The sequence below is a fragment of the Neolamprologus brichardi genome, chromosome 16, assembly GCF_056152115.1.
Source record: "Neolamprologus brichardi isolate AB-2024 chromosome 16, ASM5615211v1, whole genome shotgun sequence".
NCBI lineage: Eukaryota > Metazoa > Chordata > Actinopteri > Cichliformes > Cichlidae > Neolamprologus > Neolamprologus brichardi.
The window spans coordinates 23,565,510-23,582,337 of record NC_142119.1 but is presented as its reverse complement, the minus strand read 5'-3'; the positions used below and the strand labels follow the sequence as shown (position 1 = coordinate 23,582,337).

Here is a 16,828-nt window from a genome sequence, read left to right as displayed (position 1 = left end):
TGGGAGTATTGATTTTCCTGTTTGTCTCCCTTGACTGCGGCAAGGTGGTGGCTACATGAAATAACTCCCTCAGCTCTGGGAACCATTCCTCTCAGCTTGCCCCACCTCACTTTAAAGACCATCTGTACCGTTTCTATATGTACCAGTGCATCTGCTGCAAGCTGGTCGGAGGCCCCTCATCTTCACGCTGTTAAATGTCACTCTCTCCCCTCCAGTGCACCTCAGTAACTGGTGGTAGCACAGCAGGACACCCCCTCTTGGTTGTTCCATTTCCATTTCCAGCCATGAATATAAATTTCTGGATGACCTGTCACTCTTGTAAAGACTGGGGGAGGAGTGCGATTGGATGTGTGTACGTGTGTGTGCGTCTGCCAGTGTTCCACTGAGCTGAAGCTTCCACATGTTGACATTAAAAAGCTTCACAGCACATTTCCATTTAGCTCTCAGACGAGAAAAAAAAAATGAAAGAAAGCAAAAACTTCCCCTCAAATGCAGACTGCTGGGAACATGTTTGACTTTGATGTACTTGCACCAGACAACACAGAAGACATCACTGTGATTGCAAGTGTGGTCAGTTAATTAAAAACAGCAAGGCTGCTTTGGCTTAGACGTTGTCTTGTTAACGTGGCAAAAAACAGCTGCTCATCAGAGGTGCTTGTGTAAACAGGCATCTGCTTGCTATATTTATCAAGCAATAGTGCAAAGGGCCCTCAGAGAACGCGGGTCTGAGACTTTGGTTTTAAACAATTACAGCCAGAGTCAGAAGTGTAACCTTACCTACCCGCACTTTGCATTTATATGTAAATGTCAGACTGACATCTTCATGGTAAGATTCCCTGTGGGCAAACTTGTTTACTACGATGCAGCTTTTCATGATCAACAGATTGCATGCAGAGAGGATGGCAGGCTGTGGAGAAAATACATTAACTTTCTTTTAGGTCCAGTCAGTGGGAAAAAGCTGCAAAACTCAAGAGTCACTTAAAAGTCTTGTCAGTGAAGCTGTATTGTGGGTCAGCATCAACCTGTGCAGACTGAAATGCTCCTAAAAAGGGTGGAACAAAGGCTTTTTTTTTTTTCAAATCTCTTACATTGCTATTATATTCCAGAAATTTTGATATTAAAAAATGTGTCTCAACCGAAGGCTTAACATCTCCTCAGTAATTGTAGCCTTTGGTGTGTAATAAGCTTTTTACTTGAGCTTTCACTCAGGACAAAAGGAGAGTCCTGCCATACAGAGACACATTATTTCACAGCCTTTAAACACAACCCCTCCCCCCCACTGTGAAAACCATTAGTGCGGCTAATGTTAGATGTTAGAGGGTGTGAGTGCAGCCTGTACACGAGGATCCTGGAGGCCAGTAATCAGGGAGAATATTATCTGGCACTGTGGTGGGGGTGGTTCAAGTCACAGTTTCATTTTTGCTTCACAGTACTTAACTGAGCTGTGATGGTGAACAAATTACATGCTTTCTTCAGATAAAATGCTTTTGGAGGAAACTTATTTACACACTAATGCATGCGATGTATAAGTTCAGCCATGCAAACTAGACAAAAAATGCTAAACTGAAGTACACTACAGCTTTGGAGACCCTCGCTATCAGAATATGATTCAAAGCTTTTTTTTACATATATATATATATATATAATTACTGATAACAACCCATTAATATACAGTTAATATGAAAAAGTCTCAAGCCACCTCATTTTTTAAATGTTTTTCCAGGAAAATCGGAACTAGGAGGTTTTCTGGCGTTCTTGAAAGACATTCAAAGCTCTCCTGTGGCTGCGCCACACTGCTTCAATAATGGGCCTGGTTTCTGGGAAAATCAATCCAAGATAGTGGTCCTTTGTATGTTTTTCTATCCAGGTATACTTTTATTGCATTGGCAGTGTGATCAATGTCACGCTGAAAAATAAAGTCAATGAGAAGCTTGCCAATCAGACATTTTCTTGTTGGTATTGCATGGTGACGCACCTCTCTGCTTTCATAATCCAACAATCCTGACAGAATCCCCAACACCACTGGCTGAAATGCAGCCGCAAACTATGACAGTGCTTTATAGATGGCTGTTGATGCTCCAGACATCATATTAATTAGCATTTGAACCTGAACTATCTATTTGAAATTTACCATAATAACCGTTACCACGAATTTGCAGTCCAGTTCTTGTGTAATGTGGAATACCACAGCTTTTTCTCCTCATTTCCCTTCCTTAAGAATGGCTTATTGATGGCCACACTTCCAGTGAGATGATTTCTGATGAGGCTTCAGTAAACATAGGGGTCTCGAACTCCAGGCCTCGAGGGCCGCTGTCCTGCAGGTTTTAGATGTGTCCTTGATCCAACACAGCAGATTTAAATGGCTAAGTTACCTCCTCAACATGTCTTGAAGTTCTCCAGAGGCCTGTTAATGAACTAATCATTTGATTCAGGTGTCTTGACCCAGGGTGAGATCTAAAACCTGCAGGACACCGGCCTTCGAGGCCTGGAGTTCGAGACCCCTGCATTAGATGGATCAACTGAAAGAAAAAGCTTTCAAAGAAAAGCTTTCAGAGACCTTCTGAAAGCCTTCAGAACTATTGCCCAAGACCGCTTGACAAATTACGAAATGACAAGCCTTGCTATTTTGAAGCAAAATATAAAGAAATCAGTGGTGGCCTGAAGCTTTAGTACAGGGCTGCATGCTCAAACCAAAACTATACATAAGAGTTTAGCCGGACACTCAAGTCTTGAACTATCATTTCTGAACATTGTGGAATAAATTGCAAAGTCAGTTGTTTATACCTGAGAGGAAAGCTTTAACCTAGCCAGTCTATTTTTGTCATTCTACTCCATCGTTCTAACTGTTAGCCAATAACAATGTTGGCTGCATTAATAATCACTGGCAGATGATGAAACACAAAGGCAATTTATGAATTCCAGACAGGGTTGAGAGAAACTGTGGATTGTTCTCCTTTCTATAGACAAAAACAACAACAAGAAAACAATTGTCGAACAAAAGTGCAGTTTTGTCTGGAAGCATTGTACATGTGGGGCAGTTTCTAGAAAACTGGATTAGCAACACATTTTGTTCATTATAAACTGAAAATTTGCAGGATAAGGTAGATTTTGACTAGGAGCCAATAGGATAAGAGAATGAACTCCAAATACAACACATGGCTTTGGCTGTGAGAACCATGGGTCCATGAGCTTCACTCAGTCAAGGCTGAGTTCACACAAACAACTGCTCTGTGAGAACAAATAAATAAAAATACAGCTGCCTATTATAAACAGGGAAGAATGACAAATACAAAGTAGTAATCAAATGATGGGAAAATAAATTAGTGATCATAGTCAGAAAGGATTAAAAAATGTACTCTCCGACTTTCCAAACTCCCATTTCATCATCTTACTGGTACCTGAAACATTAAAGCCTATCTGTGTAGAAGCTGTAGTTCTACTCAGAATGCCCAGGGGCCAAGCTTGACATCCTGCTGTGACAACAACACCACACAGGTTTAAAAAAAAAACATTTAAAAAAGAGAGTATTCCAAAGTCTCTCAAAAGCCCTACTTTTCTTCAGGTTTGTTTTTTTGTTTTTGTTTTTTAGGTTTCTTACTTTTTCTTTAGAATATCCTTCTCCTCTTACATAGAAAATAAATGTGGTAGCACTCAACATTGCTGTTTTTTGTGGACCTAGATGGATTGCATGTAAGCGATGAGATTGGTTTCAGTGTTCCCCATGGACTGAAGCCTTTGGTGTTTGGTGATAAATGCCTCCTGTGTGGTAATACAGTATGATTAACGGACACAGCCCAAAGCCTGAGCCCTCCTCTCCTTCCTCACTGTACCTGAATCAATCATCTACATGGAAAGGCCATGTCTTGGAATAGCTGCTTATAGCTCTGCTCGCTTCAGGAGAGCAGACCTCGAAAAGCAGTCAATACACACGGGTGAGCACATGTGTTTACGGTTGCTGTGGTGATTATTTTCTCACAACTGGGTTTTAACTTTTTACCCCTTGAAAACCTACTAGGGATAGCTCGTGAAGTGCTTTTCTGAACTGAGTGGTTTGTAGAACTACATGACTGAATGTGCATCAGAAGGTAGTGAGGGTGGTCTCCATGTATGCAGCTACCTTTGGAAAATAACCCAGAAACTTTTCTAACCATGTCTGTATTGATTTATACTGAGGCTAACCAGTGTTATAATGTGTCTATACCAGCGGTCCCCAACCTTTTTTGCGCCACGGACCGGTTTATGCCCGACATTATTTTCACAGACTGGCCTTTAAGGTGTCGCGGATAAATACAACAAAATAAAACAAGTACCGGTACCGAAAAAAAGAAGATTTATTCATAACACATGTGAAAAGACCCAGGAAAACCGAGTTAACGATAAAAACGATAACAAAATAACGCTGAAAACCGCTAAAAACCCTGAAAACCATACATTTCACACCTGAGCCTCAACTCTCGCGGTCCGGTACCAAACGACTCACGGACCGGTACCGGCCCGTCACCCGGGGGTTGGGGACCGCTGGTCTATACCAATAGACATTATTTTATTCTCTTAGTGCTGAGTTTGTAAAGAAGTTCTGTGAAACACTAAAGTGACCACACACCCACAAATCCTTCTAAGACATCACAGTGGGCGTTTGACAGGTTAGAAAATTACAAGGCTGCCTTTAAATGTAACATAAAATAATGCCGCTTCTCTCTTAAGACCCACCGATGCTGGAACACGCTGAAAATCAAACGAGGCTCGCTCAATGCTTTGATAAGAATGAAAGTGATGAAAATCATGATGCAGATGGATGGCAGGGTGGTGCATGTTTTTACCAGATGCACCGGCTTCCTCCCGCATTCCAAAGACATGCAGGTTAATTGGTGATTCCAAAATTGTGTAAATGTGAGCATGAATCATTGCCTGTCTCCCTGTGTTAATGGGCTGCTGACCTGTCCACGGTAGATCCCACCCCTTACCCACTGTTTGGACACCCTCCAGTCCCTCCACAACCTTTTTTTTATGCCTCTACCAGAGTTCAAGACGCTTGTAGAGTGGGCGTAAATGCACAGTCAAAACATTTTGTTACCTGCATATAGCCACATCCATTATTGTCATGCAAAGGTAACAAGGTAAACCGATGCCACATATGGTTTCTGAACTAAGCAGCATATATTCTCATATGATAAGAAGAAAAAAAAGAAGAAGAAGAAGGCAGCACAAAGTAGTACAAATAGCTGTGAAACGGTATCATTGGAAGGGAGATTATGGCAGTGGCATAAGCAGTCAAATCAATCCCTGAGTATTTTTGTGCAAGTCGATAGAGGTTCCACATTAGGCCCATTAGTCATGTTGGCACCCCGCATTGCACTGCCAGACCCGAAACAGCCCAGCAACAGCAACGCATGTTGGTGCTGAAAGCTCTCAAAACATCCAAATTGGCTTCCTCATTATATTGTCTTTAGCAGGTGTGTGAAAACTGAATGTTAATTTCTGTAGTTTGGCTGTAATATGTGTGAGCTTATACCCATTCTTGAAACTGGTGACACTGTGAGGAAAAGAGCCATTTCCTGATAATTCATGCGCGCTGTTCAAAAGGAGACACTCGGAGGCACTTAATACTTTTCTTCCCTCCATAATTTCTCCTGATTTGCAGGCACGCCCGGTATTACAAGTGAAGCAAATGCCACCAGCGTTAGAACAATTTCCTCTCGCCGCACTCGGAGCGCGAGAGAGTAAACAAATTCACACCTCAGATTCCAAACATGGGAGGGGAGGCTTACACGGAATGATGAATGAAGCAAAGTCCACTCTTCATCGCAGAACAGGGATTGATGGGAAGTTAACTGATCCCTGGATTTGAGGGAGGGATTTAAAGCTCTGTTTTGTAGCCATTCATCTGGCCCCTCGAGAGAACTGGCTCACATTGAGGGACATCAGATTCCTATGATGAGGTTGATGTGCTGTATCACAACACGTGCTGGGACATAATGCTATTTGTTCCACACCAGCACTCCGTGATGCCGCAAGATGTTAGTCTCCTCTCTAGTCCTGTACTGTTAGGGCACATTTTCAATCCATACTTATTATACTGTGGCCTGGGACCCAATTTATATTGCAATATTGTAGGTGGGAGTGAATAGAGATTGATCTAAAGGAGGAAATCCTTTTCCAGTGGGAAATAAACTATTTTTCATTCACCATAACAGACAACGATACACAACAGCTTTAGATGCTTTCTGCCTTCACACTCATTAAAAAAAATATAGAGAATGTTAAATAGATGGGGAAAAGCTATGCATGGGGAGTTGCACAGGGGAAAATTGTTTAGATTAGATTTTTTGTATGCCACATCAATAAAACTGAGATGCTGCTAATCAAGTATCTATAACGATTTAGCAAAAATAAAAAAAAGGAACTCGCCTATTTATAAATGCAGAAATTTAAGAGGCAATCTGGACTGCAATCTGTTCAGTGAGATTATTCAGATCTCTCTCACAAGTCTGGCTGATGCCACAGGATGGGAAAGATGCAGAGGAGACCAGCAGTAAAGATTTTATCAGCTCTACATATTTTATGGATTACCGTTTCATTGCAAGGAACGTATCGTCTCCCGGCAGTGAGGCGGCCCTGAAGCGCAGAGCTAAAGTTTTATTCATTTCACCACATTGCCAAGCGGCACTAACTATTACAGCATCACAACAGCGAGAATGTCGCCCTCCTCTGTGCCAGGAGATTAGTCTGTGAAGGTGACTCCACCTGCACTTACACTCTTAAGTGTGCCAGGTACTCCGTCAATCTCTGAATCCAAATTGGGGAGCTGTGCGAGGCAGCCAGTTTTAGCTAGCCTCCCCACTGTATAACTTACCTGTCACCATCGTGCCCCAGATAAGGACAGATGACCTTTCTCCTGGTTGTTATAATAAATCAACTCCAGAGGCTGTTATTCCTGGCACGGGCTTTTCATTGGGCCTTACAGGTATCAGTTGAGAAATAACACAGCCAGGCACCTTTTGTGGCATTTTACAAGTCAATGTTTGATGTCATTTACGTCAAGTCCAGGCATAAGTATGAACAACACACACACACACAAACAAAGAAGAGACGACACAAAGCATATCCGATCTACTTGACCTGTTTATATGAACCAAAGCTACAAATTAAGCTTAAACAGCTTTGTGCATTCAGTCATGTTGGGTCTTGCATTTCAAAATTGCTAAACTGGTTAAAAGAGGCTAAAGCCAGTTTTATTTTTTTTAACTACAGCACAAAAAGCTGAGACGCTGTTACAAAGGAACAACGAATGTCATTAAAGCAATATTCATGAGCGTGCTGATCGGGTTGCTCCCGGCTGCTCCCGATCAGCAAATAATAAAGAATTTATGGGGAAATTCTTTTAGTTTTGCACAATTACTTTTTATGGACTGTTTGTTGTACAGAACTAGAATGTTCTTTTCTCAATTAGAGGGGAACAGAGCCAAAGTTAATTGCCCCTTTGATAATAGAAGCATTTTCAGCGGCTCAGCCACGAAATAGGCCTCATGGGGACGTTAAACACAGAATCTTTGAATCACTGCACCAGCTGACTCATTTTCATCACACTGATGACTACATTCACACAGATCAGCGTGAGGCGCTTTGCTCCTTTTCTTTTTACCTCAGTCGAGCAGGTGTTCTCACTCTGATCAAAAGCTGACCGGTAAGTAAAAGTCTGGCTCCGTGACAGCACTGAGAGATCACGGTTGAACAAAGTTTAGAGATAAAGCAGGGTATTTATGTATGTGATGGCTTGGATTAAATCATGAAAAGAGCGAATGTTATAAATGGAGACACTGTGAAAGTGACTGTGCTGCACTGCGGGACATGATACAACAAGAAAGTTTAGGGGATTTAAATCTAACCAAATTTTGCAAACCAGCTTCCAGAAGACTGTGACTGGAGGCTCTTAGCCATTCACTTGACACCAAGCTAACTATTAATCACACTATAGGAGCTGAATCAGAGGACTGGAGATTCATATTTGCCAGACCAGCAAGTATTTGACAGCGGCACCAGAGAATCCAAAAACCTATCCTGGCAAACTGAGCAGTTTTCATTACTTAGAGTGGCTCTTAGAGCAGAAAATCCCACTAAGCCACATCTCGAACAGTTCAGGCTAAGGGACAATGACAAATATCCATAACAGCCCCCCCCCCCCATCCCCAAATGCTAATATTGCAAGGGTTTATGAGGGCCATTGTTTTGAATGTAATCACTTAATCGACCTGCACTAAACAATAGTGCAACAGTTTGTTACGTATCAGGCAGCAATGGTTGATGCACAATCTCTTGAAATACACCATATGTTATGCATCAGTCACACTAATAGGGAGGCAGGTTTTATTTCACAGTCATGCTATTTAACACTGACCCCTTTCAAGATTGAAGCAAATGTCAGTTGTTTTTTGTTGTATTTATTTTTTGTCTTGCTTCTTCTTTTGGCTGTTCCCTTTAGGGATCAAGACAGCAGAACAGCGGTCCCCAACCTTTTTTGCGCCACAGACCTGTTTATGTCCGACAATATGTTCACGGACCAGCTTTTAAGGTGTCGCGGATAAATACAACAAAATGAAACCAGTACCACTACCAAAAAAAAAAAGAAGATTTATTCACATCAGACGGGAAAAGACCCAGGGAAACCGAGTTAATGATAAAAATGATAAAAAAAAAATAATAACGCTAAAAACTGCTAAAAACCCTGAAAACCATAAATTTCACAGCTGAGCATCAACACTTGTGGCCCGGTAACAAACGACTGACGGACCGGTATCGGCCCATCACCCAGGGGTTGGGGACCGCTGCTGTAGAATATCTGTCTCCATCTCACCCTGTCCCTTGCATCTAACCCTCTACACGCCCTTTGTGTTTCTTTGTTTTTGTTTTGCTAAAAGTTCTTATTACTCTGACTTTTTGCCTCCCCAGATGGGTAGTTGCTATGGCAGTTCCACTTACACTTCAAAGGCTTGACCAAACAGGACACCCCCAATCCAGACGAGGTCCAACAACCAGGAGATACCACACCTTGTCCGGGTGTTAGCTGCGTGGCGAGTCAGGTTGCCGTCCAGATTGGTTGTGTCCTCTGTCCAATTAAGTCCAATTAAGATGGCAATGAGTAGTGACAAAGCAATTCAAAAATAAAATGATATAACAGCATGCCAATCTGATTAATCTGATAAATAGTTGATATGAAAGCAATGGCACATTCTGAAATTTGAATAAAAATGTGTTTTTGGTCAAGCTTTTGAATGGTTCGGCCTCTCAAAAATGTCATCTACCCTCGAAAGCGACTAAAAAAGCTGCTGCGCAAACGAGTCTTTGTTTTCCCACTCATATTTTCCCCCTACATAGTCCAATTTGAATTTTATTTGTCACACTGGTGAACAATTGCTTGACATATGCTGTTGTACCCTCTGTAGAGGTAATGCTTAATTATCAAACCAACTGGATCAGGCCTGCCAGCAATGACGACTCAAATTAATGACACAGGAAAAGCAATCTGCGCACCCTGGAAGTCCAAAGCCTGCAACGGCACTCTCAGCTTCACACATACTAAACATCCCATCATTTTGATGAGCACTTTGCCTCCTACATCCAAAGATACGACCGGAACTGTAAATCTGCTCAACTTTCCTCATTCAGGTTCATCTGTGCCCAGAGGGCATCCATTACCTTGCTGGTTCAGCGAGTCTGCACTTTCCCTTCTCCACTCAGCTCAGAAAGTCTGAGTTCATAGAGAGCAACAAGAGAAATGCTCTATCTGTTGTTACGATATGTTATGTATTTAACGAAAGTTTCAAATGAATGCTATTCTTTTTATTCTCACATAGCCTAACAGCGCATTGGTCAGACAAAGAAGAAAAATGGCAGCTCCTTCTAATGAATATCCAAAAAAAAAGGAAAGAGGAGCCATTTGTTTTACGTGCTGCTGTTTTCAAAGTCAATACGACCTCGATCCCCGTGAAATGAAAAAAAAAACAAAAAAAACTACAACATGACTTGGATGAAGTCAAACTGACAAGCTATTTTTGTAAACACAAAAGCGGGAACGCAGATGACAACATGTAAAATACAGCTGCTCACCGCATTCAAGTTCATTTAGGTCAGGCTGTTAATGACTCCCCTCCCACATGCTGATTCAGGAATATGCCTAACATTGGTAGATGTCATACGCAGGTAGCAGACAGAGTGAGACATGCACGGTTCACTGATCAGAGCTGTAAGTGGTAACGACCACACAGTAATTGCAGCCCTCTCTGCATCACTTATTATGAATAAAATATGATGTGGGGTGTTATTCAGCCAAGGATTCGGGCATGTCATTCGGGTGAGTAAGGAATAACACTGGTTACTGCTCCTGCTGGACTGCTGTAGAAATGAAGGGAATGTGAATATGTTATTTTGAAGACTGGTGGGCAAAAAATATGCTTTTGGCAGGAACTTTCACAGTTCTGGGAAACAGGGATAAAGTAGCTTCATGTGCTAATAAAGTGGCACCATATTACTGATGAATAAAGAATTATTCTGGTAGCTGCTTCACCTTATTGCTTGTCAAACCTTAAGCTAAAGTAATCATTAATATTAATACCAATAACCTCATAATGTAGAGGATATTTTCCTTCAGCTTCCAATAGAACAATTTATATTGCATAGTGCATTTACAGTAACACAAAGACACATAATGTGTAACTCCACAACTAGGATGTATCCACATTTTCAAGGTGATAATCTACAATAAAAGATGATTAAAAAGACCCAAAACCAAACAGTGCTATCATTTTGCTCAAGTTTCAAATCCTTCGTTATCTCTGCCTTTTCAGGCCGACACACAATACGCTCAACTTTGAACACAGTCCACATAACATGAAAACCTTGAGGATGCCGTGATCTAGAAATCGATTTTCAGAATCACAGTAGAGGACATTGCTAAATAGGCACATGTCTCTCTCTCGCTCTCTTTCAACGTTTCATTCAATCAGAGCATCGACGAGGGTCTGTGCCGTGCTGTGTTTTGACGCTGGTCTCTTTGTGCTCCTGAACTGAGCGTTCATTATGCATACGCAACAAGAAAGCTGCTAATGAAGATTGTATAATTGATAAAAAGTGCAACATCAGCATATGTGTGATATTATCACGAGGCAACAGCAAAAAAGGAGGGAGGAAATAAGATAAAGTGAAACCGGGGGGGCTGTCCAAAAAGTGCTCTCAATATCTTTCCATCTCCACGTGGATGCTTATGGGCTGCACAAATATGCACAAAATGAAGGTTTTAAGGAAATGTGGCTATACTGCAAACACAAACAGACAGAAACTGGTAGGTGGAAATGTTGCTTATGCAAAAGGATGAGTCATTTACATTAACAGTGAGTGCATCTGTGCAGTGTCTTAATAAGTTATAACAAAGAATATCAAATAATAATGGTTCAAATGAGACACGCATCCCAGTTTTAATGGATTTGTGCTGCAGAAGCAGGCCTCAGGGAAGTGACAGCAGATGGATCTGCACACCAGCAGCTCTAAAGAAGGGTTATTATTATGAATAGCAAAGAAACTATGAAAAGAGAACCGAATGGTTTAACCAAAATCTTATTAATAACCTTTATAAATATTTGCCTATTTTGTGGCTTTTTATGTATTTATCAAATTGCTTTACTTTGTATCAGCTTGTCAGTTACTTCTAGAGCACACTTCCCTGGATGAAAGGTGGTTTTTAATTCACATATATAACACTGCTAATGACAGCTGGGAAATGTGGTGTCTTGTTCTTGCTGTGCAATTAATTAAAATGTTCACATATTTATTGTGATATTCTTGACCTTGTGCTTTGGCAGCTGCTGTGTACATCTATCTGACAATAATGATGTAAAATGGTGCTTAATTAATACAAGAATCAATCACTGATTGAAAAAGAAATTTACTCCCAGCTGTTTGTGACAGTCTGAACCAAAATTCAGCGAAGACTTTATATGAATTCAAAACGAAACCAAACTTCCAGACAGTAAAAATGATTATTAATATCTGTGAAATTTGCACATAATGGGTTGGCTGTGCTTGAACTCATACGAGACCAGCATCACAAAAGTTCAACTAAAGCGAAATATTGCTTCGATACAATAAAAGGACAAGGTACCATAAAGTTCAAATTAGCTTAGCCCTAATTCAAAGACTTGACCATTAAATGTCACTAAAATACCAAATGCCGAAACAGCGAGAGCCAAGCAAAGCCTTAATTCTGCCGAAGCATCCGATCTGCCCTGTAGACTGTGAGAGATGCTGACATTGTGAACGTTATGCAACAGGATGGTGACCCTGATGAATAGTGCAAAAGCATCACCAGAACATCTGTTTTATCACGTCAGCGCTCGAGTGCGTGTCAAACACTAAAGAAGTATAGTTTTATATTTGCTGTTGTGGTGGTGCTGTGAAAAATGAATGATGTAAAGAAGAATGTGGGGAAAAAATGACAAGATCCCACCCCCACATTTTAAATAGCTGATAAACTTTTCAGTGCAAGTCTTTTAGTGTTGGTTTGAAAGATAATGCATTTTTCTGGGTTTTGGTTGAGAGATCTTAGAGATTATGTGGATTCACTCAGAGTGGATACACTCTGCAAACTATGGCAAGTGTTTAGCATTAACATCGTAAACATCAAATTAAGTCATTTTATTAAAGGATTTTTTTTTTTCATTTTACTGTTATCTTCTCATACACAGAACAAATCAGATTATTGTTACATACATTTAGTGACTGACACGCTAATTCATTTGAGAGTTTTATAATCAAGTTTATTTGCCTCAGACCAACAATAAAGTTCTGCTGTTGTTTATTTATCTCTGTGACAGATGTTCAGCTGCACCTGGTGGTAGAATATCACACTGAGCTCGCTTCAATTTCAGTGGAGAAGAACATCAGATATTTCTCTAATACTAACCTTTTATTACACAGGCTTCTGAAGACATCATTTACTCAGTCAGTTCTTGGCGCATTAGCGTTAAATACATTTTCAAAATCAGCACCTTGTTTTGCAGCCCAGTGTCACACTGAATACATCTGCATGAGTTACTCCTGACTGGAGAGTTAGATAATGAACATGTACCAATCAGAAATAATTCCAACAGCAGTCCTCAGCAGAGAACTCTGAAATCGCCTGAGAGGAAAAACAACCTGCTCAGCCAGCCAAATTCATGCAGCAGACAAGGTAATACTGTGATGCTCTCCACAAAGCAACTTAAGAGGACAGCACTTAGAAGTATGTTTCTCCAAAAAGTCCCTGAAGAGAGGCTGCCTGCCTGCTCCGCTTCTCCCCTGACTGACAGCACTCTCCAGAGGAGCTACACCGCAGGACACGCTGATCCAGTCTGACACGCCTGACCTTTCCTGGGCCGTACGGCTGGCTCGCCATGCAGCACGCACCGCCTGGCTGAAAAGGCCACACCATGCCATGCAGGCAGTGCCATCACAGCCCTCCTTCCCCGGCCTCCCCTTACTGCCTCCTCAGGAGCCGGCAAGTCGTATACTCAGGACTCAATCTCAGACAGCCACTCAATCTCAGAGGCTACCATCCACAAAACAAGGCCATACCATCAAAATTTGGCAGTGATATAGTATTGGCATTCCTTCGGCGTGCCCTTAGGTGGACTAAACATTTTTCTAAGTGGATTATAGTATTTTCTTTATTACGAATGGCATGTTTTGCTGGGCGAGGGTGATTTTTTTTTTAAAACTTTGACCTTATACCATTTATGATATTATAATTTAAGGCATTTCTCATACACAAATTAATTATGAGGATAAAATTTGCATAACGCTGTTAGTCATCTCTTTCAAATGGCACATAAATGTGCCTTATGCAGTGGCTGGTTAGTGAGGTGGTCTAACATAATGTGTCTGCCAACAGTCTCGGTCGTCGTGGCAGAATAATCTCAGAATAGATGCTGCGGGAGCGCACTGAGGAACAAGGCATGAGAGGACTGTAAGAGCAGAATGGATGCTGCAGCTGTGAAATGAAGAGCTGTCGCATCTAGTGAGCACTTCCCTGAGTAAAGAAAACACTTGGCACAGCAGAAATAAATCATGCGCTCAAGTACTTCAGTGTAATATACATATATATATATATATATATATATATATATATATATACACACACACACACACACACACACACACACACACACACACATATATATATATATATATATATATATATGAACCAGAGAAGGAAATTGTCTGCAGTTTAAAAAAATGTAACAAGACATTTGGCCAGTACACCTTCGGTTTGTAGTACTTGCACGAGTATCTTCTACTGCAGTTTTTTAAAAGAATCAGTGACTCTAGAAGCTGCACGAAAATATACACATATCCACTTTGCTAAGCGAAAACACTCAAACACGCATTGCTCATCCACTGGATGCTTCATTGCAGTACACCCACTTTTAGTAATTGTACAACACTGTACATTAGTAGAAGCATTTGCAAATGTCTTTTTAACTGTAATTACCACACAACACGCTGACGGATAATGGGTTTTGAATTAAGCAGGTCTTCTCCGCATTTCCTGTGAGGTGACATCACAGAACCAAACAAACAAACAAACATCCTGGAAAAATTTGAACTCAGTCATGAAGAAAAGATGGCTTCAAATGAGGAGACTTCATGTGGTACGGGAGTGGCGCACTGCTTTTGCGTGCCAACAACAACAACAAAGAAAAAAAAACACCTCAGAGGGACTCATCAACGCAAGACATAAAGGCCAAGGGTGCACAGAGAATTGTGAGTAGCTCCTGATGTAGGAGTTGCACTCGAGCATGAGCTTTTTACAACTTCATCAACACCTCAAGGATAAAAGTTGGGCAAAGAATGATTCAGAGTATGTGGCTTTTATAGAATTCTCTGTTCATTTTCAGGAGGTTGTATCACTGGAGATTTATCTGAATTATATTAGTAGTTATATTAGTAGTTATTTGGATAGGTGTTAAGCACAATTAACTGTTAACTGGAGATTTATATTTTAGAGGTTTAAAAACAGTATATGAATGTTGTTACAGTGAGCTACAGAAGCTATCTCCAGTCTCACCTCTTACAGGGGATGCCTAAAAAGTTCATGTACACTATACTGTACCTAATGTGACAACTGTATAAGCCCTCCAGGGAAATAGCAATGAGTAGACCTACCCATCCCATCCTGTGCCCATTCCATCCCCGCTTACTTCTCCACTCAAGAGAGGCAGTGCATTTTCCTTAAAGGCAAAACTTACATTTTGAATTCATTAAGGGTTTTATGGTCACATGGTTTAATTGGGCATTATTGTTTTGCATCCCCCAGGGTTGTGGGGACTGGGTGCATTTCTGTAAGAGACTCTCACGCATTACCTTTTATTCCTCCGGGCCTCCTTCTTATCCATAATGACAGGGACACAGTTCGTAAGCTCGGTCCAGTCTGCATGCAGTCCGCAGCTCCAGCCTGTAGAGAACCGGGAGAAGAGCCAGGACTCTTCTTTCCCCGGTCGGTGGCACGTGCATTTCTTCTGCCCTGGCTTGCAGTCGCACGGCTGCTCCAAGCGAATATTCCTCACCAAGTGCCTCCCGAAAGTCGTCCCCCCGGTCTTCTGGATGTGCAAAAACACTATCACGTCGTCCCCTTTGATGTTGAACTCCACGTGTCTGTCAAGGTCTCTTTCAGTGAAGTTGAATTTCGACGATAGTTTCGGAGGGCTGTCATCCTCCAGGTCTTGATCTCTGTAGAAATCATCGCTGTCCTGATAAGGGGTTGAAAGTAGACTCACCCCTCTAAATTTCTCCTCAGTCTTAAAGTGGCATGAATTACTGCCAGCGGGACATATGTACTGATAACCTATCATAACAAAAAGGACAGCTAAAATAGGAACTAAAATGAGCTTACTGGATCTATCATCCATCATATCAAGATAGTGTCTTCATTCCGTTACTGTGAATAATAAGGAGCACCCGTGGACACTTCGGAGATCAATGTTCCTCCATGCCTCAGACAGATTAAAGATGCCTATATTTTAAATGCAACACGTTGATCAGATAATACTCTCCAAAGACACCCAGACAAAATGAGAAGTCCACCTTAAGGACTCTAAAATACTGCACGCCGTCTGCACTGCGTTGGAAGTCCTGTCCGTATTCAAGAGTCATGGCAATTAAATCTCTGCCTGTCCAACTTCTGAAGCCGGTGTGGAGCTGCATCCAAGCCGACGACTCCCATGCCTCGGTATCAAGTTGAAAACGAAGCAGTCGGATGAGAGAGTTTTTAGTTTGACTCCCTCTTTCTTTCTAGTGCTGGTTCCATGCAGTGTAAATCACAGTGTGGTTCAGTGCATCTTCATACTTATTTCTGCAGAAATGTCGCACGGCTTCTTGTTAGGCTGCATGAATGCTCCGGCAGGGTACGGCATCCTTTACGGGTTGAGACAGATCTGACTGCACTGAAGCAGTGCGTTTGAGAGGATGCTGCTGCATCCGAGCCGACAAATAGGCGTTATGCTCTCGTCGCGGTTGGGCTGGGAAAGCTCCTCATCCCATCCCGTCCATCCCATAATCTTGTTTAACACAGTGCGAAGCCAGAAGCCCACACGGATATTGAACGGAGACAATACTGAGATTTATTCACATTTAAATACAAAGACCTTCCAACCTATCTATCTATCTATCTATCTATCTATCTATCTATCTATCTATCTATCTATCTATCTATCTATCTATCTATCTATCTATCTATCTATCATTTCCATCATCTATTTTCATTTATCTGCAGCTCAGTCATGTAACCCTATTATTTTTGTGT

The 16,828-nt window shown here is 41.4% G+C and overlaps 1 protein-coding gene across 1 annotated transcript in view; it reads right to left on the bottom strand.

Annotated features, from left to right (window-relative positions):
* The window catches only part of hs6st3b (heparan sulfate 6-O-sulfotransferase 3b), an 85,762-nt gene extending 69,364 nt beyond the window's left edge, over window positions 1-16,398 (bottom strand). The window contains exon 1 of the mRNA XM_006788419.3: window positions 15,391-16,398. Within this exon, the coding sequence (XP_006788482.1) occupies window positions 15,391-15,938 (548 nt within the window). The 5' untranslated portion in view covers window positions 15,939-16,398. The remainder of the gene's footprint in view (window positions 1-15,390) is intronic.
* Between the last annotated feature and the right edge of the window lie 430 nt (window positions 16,399-16,828).